Genomic DNA, 9,116 nt, shown 5'->3' with positions numbered 1-9,116 from the left:
GTAGGATTATGCTGAACTTTTTGCACTTTGACACAAACCCTTTTTACACATTTGGACAAAATTGTTTCCCTACTGTTATTGAAAGAAAATAAACAATAGTCACTAAAAGAACTTCTAACAGAAGTCATTCTTCTTTCAGCTGTTGTCTTCAGGGCTTCCTACGACAATTCATCAAATCCTTTTCTCTGCATCAACTACCCTTATGTCCTCCTTTCACTACATCCCTAAACCTCCTCTTTGCTCTTTCTGTAGGCCTCCTTCAACCTCACCCTCCTTTAACCAACATAATCACTGTCCCATCTCCCAATCTTCCTCCTTGCATTATCTCCAAAATATCTAAATCTATATTCACACCGCTCTTGGCAATACCCTCTCAAATGACCACTTCCAGTGAAAAGTCTATGTAAACATGCATAAATACACATTTCAGGCTCTCACTTTCACGCCTTGTCACTCATGTTTCCGCTTTACATATAAGTTCAACCAGGTTAAATTTGACCAATGAAAGCTTTGGATTCGGCATTGACCTATGGATGGTGTCCTTTAATTCACAGAAGTACCAACCGTTTGAAAATTGATCATGGAGGAGAGATTAATAATTGGGGTTTGTGCCTGACTAGAAATATATGACACTAAGTCCTTCATATATCGGAATAGAACTGTAAAGGAAAAAGTCTGGAGCCAGATCTGCACCGCTTTGACATTTTGACTCTTCCAACAGCAGGTGGCGTACCCGCGCTAATAAACTCATCTTAAATGCTGTAAACATAGCATAACTCCAGCTTTTCCTCTGATCCCTAATTCCATGCATCTTTCTCTCCCAAAGAGAACTTTCAGCTCTGTCTTTTGTATATTTCTCACTAATTGTGTCCAAGTTCCTTAACTACTCCGTGTACTATATAACGTGTTCACCATTTTGTAGAGCTGTTCGAATCTCTAACTCTAAAAACTAGTGCCCTAAAAAGTCTGAAGAGTCTCTGCAAAAACAACTGAGTGCTTCAATAGTAGCTAAGTTGGCAAATATAGACCACAATGCATTGCGCTTGAACAAAAATGCATTTAAATGTATTTTTTATAAACCGCCTGAGGCTTTACTGTTGGAACACTGGATTGATAAATAATCTTTGTAAAAAGTTCAGATTTATTAGGTTTTTGGTGTCCGAATTGCTTTAAAAATCCAGACACTAACTGGATATTCCCATTCTATCGTTATTAGTAGTTAGGGAGTAGGGGGGGAATTCTGACAAACCCAAAGTGTCTAATCCAAACAATATGGCTGCCCTCTCCACAGTCTTCTACACTCTTCCTTTCATTATTGCCGTCACTCTTTTGTCACATGACACCTAAAACCTTCCTCCACTCATTCCAAACTCCAGTGCTTTGGTCTGTTAGCCCTAAATACTTCTGTCACTCCAGACTTCCTCACATAAACCACGACTTCTCCCTCTGTGTCTTGTGTGCCTTTTCTACATCCATAACTACACAACGCAGCCTCCTCAAAACAAATACCCCGTCTGTGCTTCTCATCATTGAGATGAAGCCATATTGTTGTTGACAACTGCTCACTTCTGACCTCATTCTAGCCTCCACTACTCTTTCCTATTACTCGTGTGTCTGACAAAAGTAGTAAAGAATCAAAACTAACTGAAAAATCAAGCAACCAACAGAAATGTACAAGTGTATTTGTGATTTTTGCTATCTGTACCAACTTGTTTTCACCTCCTGACCTACATTTTTAATTCCTGTGTGACTGGTTTTGTTGGGGTTTTTTTGTCTGCTTAACTAAGGAAAAGAAATTCCTTTACACGTCAAAGAGCTGCTGCTGCTACGGAAGCCTTTTCCTCTTATGCAGCACAGGCTTTTCCTCCTTAGCTTTTACGGTTAGTTATCATTCAGACACCTAACAAGCTTGGAGGCGTAGAAACTCCAGGTGTTTAATTGTAAAAAGGCTGCAGAAAAAAATAGCTTCTGTCATTTAAATGAGTTTTTTTTATTTATTCCCACAGGATTATGTATATCCAGATGCCAAAGACAGACAGTTCCTGCATTACTTTTATAAGGGGGCCAGAAAGAAGAAATTCAATGTGGAAAAATACAATGAACTGAAGGAAGAACTAGCTGAGGTTGGTGGGAAATTTCTGTTTTTTTAGTGAATGAACCACTGAATCTTGAAGTTTCTGAGCTAAAAGTACTTGTTTGTTTTTCCGTCAGGTGGAGGAGGATCTGAAGCGCCTGAGAAACCCAACCCAGCTTCAGCTGCCACTAGAACAGATCCAGCCAAAGCCATAAATGAAACCAAGCTGAGAGAAATGCCGACAGTCAAAAGAAACTCTTCCTTTTTTATTTTGATATTTCAACCTGGAATTCAGAGGACCATGAGTCGTTTCGTGTTATAATGATGATGCCAACTTGTACGATTGGAAAAATATAATAAAAAAGTCTTTTTTCCAACATGTCATTTTGTTGTTTCACATAAAACTTGCTGGGGAAATGAAAGTTTAAATACAGTAGTACTGCACCATGTCTTGCATCAACACCTCTGCATGAACTCTGACATTTATATGCATGTGCTTGACTTGACATTTTCAGTGTTTTGTATGGTTGGCTCTTAACCATAGCATAAAAAAAAGGTAGATGAAGACAATTTTAGCTTACACAAAGTATTTAATATGTATAAAGGATATTAATTTACAAAATAACATTAAGGGTGAAGGTGTGGGTGTGTAACCTTGAGAATTGAGCCTGATAACCAGAGCAGAGTTATGGCAAATACCTCACAGGGAGAGAGACACCGAAGAGCCCTTAAGGTAGCCCTTTAATTGCAGGTTTATTATTTCCCAGCACCTGTGTAGGAGGACAAGAAAAAGACAGGCACCACGGACACACCCACATGCACATGGCCCTGGGCTGTAACAACTATTTGCATACGTGTTATGCACAAGTTTCCTACATTCATTGTGTAGTGTGAAAGTGGAGTTCTGTGCAGATGTGGTAAAAGGTGTTCTACCTTCTTAGAAGGCCCAAAGTGCTTTACAGTCACAGTCCAATTCACCCACACTATCTCACTGCTGCCAACCTATAGCAGGGGTCTGCAACTTGCGGCTCTGGAGCCACATGTGGCTCTTTTACCAATCCATCCATCCATCTTCTTAACCGCTTGTTTCCTGCCAGGGTCGCGGGGGTGCCGGAGCCTAACCCGGCTGCTGAAGGGCGAAGGCGGGGTACACCCTGGGCAGGTCGCCAGTCTGTCTCAGGGCCTTTTACCGATCCAAAGAGGTAAAAAGTGAACTAACTCAAACTTGAACTCATTTATAAACAGATGAAGGGCAGTGCATTGATAAGTCAAACTACAGCATTGTGATACATTTTTGTGCGTCCTGCCCTGTACTACAAGAAAAAAAAAAAATCCAATGGTCAATAAGCATAACCAGTATAAGGCACACCAGATTATTTGAACAAATTTTCTATTTTTGACAAAAATTAAGGAATTTTAAGTGTGTCTGAAAAATATGGCAGGGGTCACTTAATTAGCTCAGATTTCCTTTTGGTTTGTTAGATTTACATTTCTGGCAGACATGCACCAACAACAGTGAAATTAACTATTTATATGTAATCACTGCTGACATTACACTTCCTACTAGTACTTTTGCTGCATCGAGATGATCATATGTGACTGGGTGTCTTTTATTTTGAAAGGAACATCTGTCAAAAGTAAAAGTAGTAGTTTGTGTTTTCTTCATGCAAAATGAACAACAGTTCAGGCATGTTAATTATAGCAGTAAAAATAGCATGAATACAAATCAGCGTCTTATTTTTTTAAAGGGTGAAGAAAGACTGTGGCTCCTACTGGGTTGTAATCAGTGAGAAATCAACTCTTTCAGAGTTGAAGGTTGCAGCCCCCTGACCTATAGCAATCAGGAGCACTGTGGTTTTATGCTTTCCTTTTTTAGTTTAGCTAGACTTTTTGAGTGTGTATTTGCACAAAAAGCTGTAAAACATTTATGTTAGTCATTATGCACTTTTTAAATCTATTTTCCATTTAATGGCACAGTCCTTCCAAGGAAAACATGCTAACTTTTTAAAAATAAGAGATGCACGCTGTCTATTAAAGAATGTTTTTATTCATTTTCTCAATTAAACACAGTGAGAACAAACCGGTGACTAAAACGCTACAGTTTTACCCAGAAAGTCAAAACAGTACGACCCCAAACAGTAGAGCAACAGTTAGCACAATTCAGACCCACGTCACAACATTGTGGAAAAAAAGACAGAGCAAGCACAGTCCTCCCTGAGATTCTTCTATAGTAGTGTTTGTTTTAACCAACTCGGTGCAAAAATGCATTATTTAAAGTACCAATAAAAGAACAAAACATGAATTCCCTTTTAAAGAAGTGGCTTGGAATGGCATTGAGTTTGTCTCTATAGGTGTGTGGTATTGTTGTGACATTTTTTCCCTGATGATTGTCCTTTTAAAGAAAAACAACACTCACCTAAAATAACAAAATAGATAGACGTATTAACTGAATGCTGGAGAGGTAGATGAATCTTAGCCCTTTTTGAATTACTGGCAGCAACCAACACCTGAGCATAATAAAACAGTGGACAGCGATTTTCATAAAAAACTTGTTTTGATACAATTGACAAACTACAGCTAGCAATTGAGGAGCTTCAAGAACATTCCTATGTAAAATTAGGACGTTTTAACAGGTTTTAGGGGGAAAAGAAAAATACTACAGCAGGGATGCAGGTGCATAAAAAAGTAAAAAAATGAACAGCCTGTGAAGGAGTTAGAAAACAGGCATTGCCAGCATCTTTAACCTGAATCCCAGCAGGGTCTATTGTGTTGGACTGCAATTTAATCCAGACTATTGACTACAAGAGAGATGTGATCTGAAGTGTTTGTTGGACTTCTCCATTGCATCAAGACTGAAAATGAGGTCTGTAGTTCTCTAGATAACCGGTGGCGTCTCAAGATTTCACAGACTGATTCAAAGTGTTCACAGTGATATTGATGACCCACTCCAAAGAAAATATTTTTTTGTTGTATTTAACATGTTCTTGTGGCATTTTTCTTATTCAAGTTGTTGTGAATCAGGAGCAGGCAAAAAATTACAATATAAAAAAGAGCGTATCGGTGATAAATAATACACTGCTTTCTGCTCCAAGCTCTCAGTAAGGTAGAGGCAATGGTCCCACACACAACTCAGAGACAAATTTCTAATCAACTCCTGCCACTCTGCAGAAACTATGTCCCAGAAAGAAGACATTTTTTTTCAATTCTGACTGAAAACGGAACGATCATGATCGGAGTGGGTCTTTAAGGATAAGGATTAAAAAATAAGGTTTTTCAAAAGCTAAAATCAACTGATTTTATGACAATGTTTCGATGCTGTTACTTTTTCCGGAAGTAGAGTTTCTTGGTTAACATGGAAGCAAAACAAGGAACCTGTTTTTTCCCAATGGCTTTTGGATCTCTGCACATCCCCACACTTCTCATCGCCACTTTTCTGTTCACCAGGGTGAGCAACTCGGTGAACTCGAGGGTATCGCCGTACTTTTTAAGGAGCTCGCACAGATCCTGGATGTACCAGGAGCCATTGATGGTCTCTCGATGGGAATAGAAACCTAAACATAACAGGAGAAACAAAAAAAGTGATCTGTTGAGTACTCTATTAACTGTGATTTTTGCAGTCATCTTTTCTGATAAGAAGGATTCTTTCCTGGTCTCACAAAAGGTACAGGTCAGGTCACACACTGATGCTGGTGGGGAAGGCCTGACTCTCAGTCTCCAATCTAATTCATCCCAAAGGTGTTCTATGGATTCAGAGGAAGGGACCCGCTCTAAACTTCCATGAAGCTCTCAGTGTACAGTACTTGATCTAATCTGAGGGTCACGTGAAGTTTGGAGCTCTGCAGCAGAAAGTCGGTGACCTCTTTGCACTTCAGCATCCGCTGACCCCTCTCCATCAGTCTACATGTCCTACCACTTGGTGGCTGAGTTGCTGTTGTTCCCAAACTCTTCCATTTTGTTATGATAAGAGCTGACAGTTGACTGTGGAATATTGAGGAGTGAGGCAATGTCATAAGTGGATTTGTTGCACAGGTGTCATCCTGTGACAGTTCCACGCTGGAATTCACCGAGAGAGTGGAACAAATGTCTGCACGCCTTAGTGCTTGATTTGATACACCTGTGGCCAAGTGATTAGAACACCTAATTCTGATCATTTGGATGAGTGAGCAAATATTTTTGGTAATATAGTGTACTTAAATATTTTACAATGTAGACTTAATAGAAATTTTATTCAATTTATGGTTTTGAAAGAAACGAAAAACTAGCTGAAGAATAAAAAAAATCTAAGTATTTTGAATATTTTTTTTTTTATCTATTTGAGAAAAGCCCAAGAAAATCTGACAAATAACTCTTAAATAGCAGTATTAACTCACCTTCAGCCACAGAATAGCACATGATGAAATCAGCTCCGGCAGGAAGAGTGTTTAGTGCACTGGCGTCAATCACCACCTCATTGATCACTTCCTTATGGTCAACAGCATCTGATGGAACCACTGGACTATCATGTTTGTCTCCACGACACGCCTGCAGACACACATTAAGGTATTAAGTTTAATCTTTTCCCCTAAAAATGACACACTCTGAAGTGTTTCAAAGGCAGCAGGTGACTGATAGCTTGATAAAAATAGCAGACTTTCCTAAAAACACCCAATAAAAGCCTAAAGATATTTGTGTTGTTTTGAATTCACCTGAAAGACAAAGATCTTTGGCTTTCCTATGAGGCTCTGGCACTGGTCTCCCCTGAATGCGGCTGTGATCTCCTGGATATTGATCATGCCGTCGTAGGTGTAAACGTAGTTATTTTCGCCGTGGCTCAGAAAGACCAGCAGAAAGCAGTCGGCATCAGAGTGATCCTCCTCAGCAGCTAGTGTAAAAAATATTTGTTAAACTAATGCTGAGTTTTACCATTAGACTAGCTTATCTAAGAAAGAGTAGAAGCACTTGAAAGGTTGCACATCTGACAATTACCTTCGTGGATTCTATCCAGGACATCTGTTTGTTTTGCATTGTCATAACTCCGGACGTCAAAATTTAACTCCTGGAGCCTATGTGATAAACAAAAATTAGGTTCAGGTGGAGCAAAATTGAAGCAAATGGTTTCAACAAAAAAAGACAAAACATGTTCAGACATGTTCTTCAGGAAACCACAGCGGCAGAGTGGGAGAGGGATACCGTTTCTCTAGGTTGTAGCGGTCAGCATTTGTTCCACTCCTGTCGTTCAACCCCAGCCGCCAATAAAATCGCTCATGGTTGAAAATGAGGGCCAGGCCTCTCCGTTTGCGGTTCATCTTGTACTCCTCAGCTGGATTCAAATCTGATAATCTGTTGCAAAAAAAATAAAATAACAGGAAAATCAAAAATCCGGAATACATGAGAGTACACAAGAAGAAAAAAAGTCTTTACGTGTTGAAAGAATCCGTCTCAGTCATCTGAGTTTCTGCAAAAGGCAACAAAAACATAAAATGAAGTTCAGGAGACTGTGCAATTGTTGTTTTTAATTTGTCTTTGCACTAAAATCTTAGTAGAATACGTGTACTCCTCTGTCACTCAACATATAATGAATGTAGTTAATTTAAGACCCTCTTAAATTCTGCAATCTGCTGATTGGAGTGTGCATTTAAGTAAAAACAAATGTAGTGTAAAATAGAAGAGGGCAACAGAGAATTGTATTGTGGTGGTTTCTAGTTTTTCCTTTCACATTGCAGATATTTATTAATGTCAAATTGTGCTAAAACAATTTCCTGTCTGATAACACCCACTTCGACGCATTCAAATGACAAATCGGTAGAGAAGCTGCAATTACTGAGCAATAAGACAAAGTCAAAGTACTCACCCATCCGCTTAGTTTCTGTTCTGCTGTCTTTTTCAACACTTCCTAAAAAGACGACAGGAAAAAAAGAAAGACGTTCTGGCTTTAAAACCGCGTGACCAACTATTATTTTTTTTTTGTCATTTTAACTAGCTAAAATAAAAATAAAACTGACAAAACATTGGGCAGAAAACCTACGACGACTTTCGTGAACACAACTTTATTGTTCATTAAGAGCCCAGCCCCTTCTCGGAAGTATAACACTTCAAACTTGCTTTTAAGTGCCTCAAACAAAGTCCCAAGCTAAATATATTTAAAAGTAATCGTGTAAAATGTTACCTCCGTGAGTAGCCATGGCTGGTACGTTCACAGTGCTTCTTTTCTCCCAAGAATCACGCACAAAAGTGGCGTTCAGGAACAAAAACCGCTTAAAAACAACCAGCCCCACCTCTACAATGAAGCGGATTGGCTGATATGTTTGCCTTAGTCCCGCCTTTTACAGGAAGTAATACTGTGACAGCCATTCAGAAAGGACTGCCACTCCTTGTCATATTACAGGTACGTAATAAGTCCTGTATAAGTCAAGCCAAGCTTTTTAAAGTCATAATTTAAAAAACTTCCATACTGAACCACATATATTGAAAGGTTAATTTACCACAGGGTGAATATTTTCAGCAGTTGTACATGGAGTTATGAAAAAAGTGAGGTAGTTTACTTGGTATTTGCTTTTATTGTACATATTTTCTGAATTATAAGTCGCAGGTTTTGTTATAGTTCTACCAGAGGTGCAATTTATACTCAGGAGCGACTTATTTGTAAGTTTTTTTTTCAATCATAAAAAGGCTCGTGTTTATGGAAGTGCATTTATGGTTGTTCCCACTGGCTCACACTAACAACCACTAGAGGGCACTATAGGTGTATGTATCAGTATTTGCTACTGTCAGCAAGGCAGGAGAAAAAGTATCATCTAAAATCTATGTCTAAAATAAACAGAATCTGATCGTTTTCCCCCAACTTTTGCTTTTTTTCCAACCAATTTTTCTTTTATTTTCTCTTTCCTTGGTCAAATGCAGGACAGCAAGTCATCAAACTGAGGTACAGAGACATTGAAGAACTGCAAAAAAATGCGATTGTTCATGCGCAGCTCCCAGGTATGCTTAAGTTTTCATAAAAGCTTAGAGCGAGACACAGGGGGAAAAAAAACATAATATATGGCGGGAAGACATTAGTTGAGGC

The 9,116-nt window shown here is 38.9% G+C and overlaps 2 protein-coding genes and 1 long non-coding RNA gene across 14 annotated transcripts in view; 2 read left to right on the top strand and 1 right to left on the bottom strand.

Annotated features, from left to right (window-relative positions):
- Positions 1 to 2,454, top strand: part of LOC112157554 (calcium uniporter protein, mitochondrial) — a 15,642-nt gene extending 13,188 nt beyond the window's left edge. Inside the window, exons 7-8 of the mRNA XM_024290358.2 lie at positions 2,007 to 2,123; positions 2,212 to 2,454. Coding sequence (XP_024146126.1) covers positions 2,007 to 2,123; positions 2,212 to 2,289 — 195 coding nt within the window. The 3' untranslated portion in view covers positions 2,290 to 2,454. The remainder of the gene's footprint in view (positions 1 to 2,006; positions 2,124 to 2,211) is intronic.
- A 1,645-nt stretch (positions 2,455 to 4,099) lies between these two features.
- LOC112157022 (caspase-6) lies at positions 4,100 to 8,340 on the bottom strand. Its single transcript, XM_024289458.2, has 8 exons — positions 8,220 to 8,340; positions 7,905 to 7,946; positions 7,475 to 7,508; positions 7,244 to 7,393; positions 7,040 to 7,116; positions 6,760 to 6,935; positions 6,445 to 6,595; positions 4,100 to 5,625 (listed from the first exon to the last, which is right to left on the bottom strand). The coding sequence occupies exons 1-8, from the start codon at positions 8,233 to 8,235 to the stop codon at positions 5,393 to 5,395; spliced, it is 879 nt and encodes a 292-aa protein (XP_024145226.1). The 5' UTR covers positions 8,236 to 8,340; the 3' UTR covers positions 4,100 to 5,392.
- Positions 8,341 to 8,381: 41 nt separating this feature from the next.
- LOC112157026 overlaps positions 8,382 to 9,116 on the top strand; it is a 32,079-nt gene continuing 31,344 nt past the window's right edge. For 11 of the 12 annotated variants that reach the window (XR_004948079.1, XR_004948076.1, XR_004948078.1 and 8 more), the window contains exon 1: positions 8,561 to 9,031. This is a non-coding gene — a long non-coding RNA (uncharacterized LOC112157026). Of the gene's footprint in view, positions 8,439 to 8,560; positions 9,032 to 9,116 lie in introns of those variants that run through there. The other variant, XR_004948068.1, reaches the window with a different exon arrangement.

The sequence above is a fragment of the Oryzias melastigma genome, linkage group LG1, assembly GCF_002922805.2.
Source record: "Oryzias melastigma strain HK-1 linkage group LG1, ASM292280v2, whole genome shotgun sequence".
NCBI classification, from domain to species: Eukaryota; Metazoa; Chordata; class Actinopteri; order Beloniformes; family Adrianichthyidae; genus Oryzias; species Oryzias melastigma.
Note: the sequence above shows the minus strand (reverse complement) of the source record. Positions and strands in the feature narration are given on the sequence as shown.

What these genes read in the sequence shown, in the direction of transcription:
- LOC112157022 (XM_024289458.2), bottom strand. An exon ending in GAGACGGATTCTTTCAACAC is followed by an intron (nt 7,394 to 7,474) that starts GTAAAGACTTTT and finishes TTTTTGCAACAG; the next exon opens with ATTATCAGATTTGAATCCAG. An exon ending in CGCTACAACCTAGAGAAACG is followed by an intron (nt 7,117 to 7,243) that starts GTATCCCTCTCC and finishes TTTATCACATAG; the next exon opens with GCTCCAGGAGTTAAATTTTG.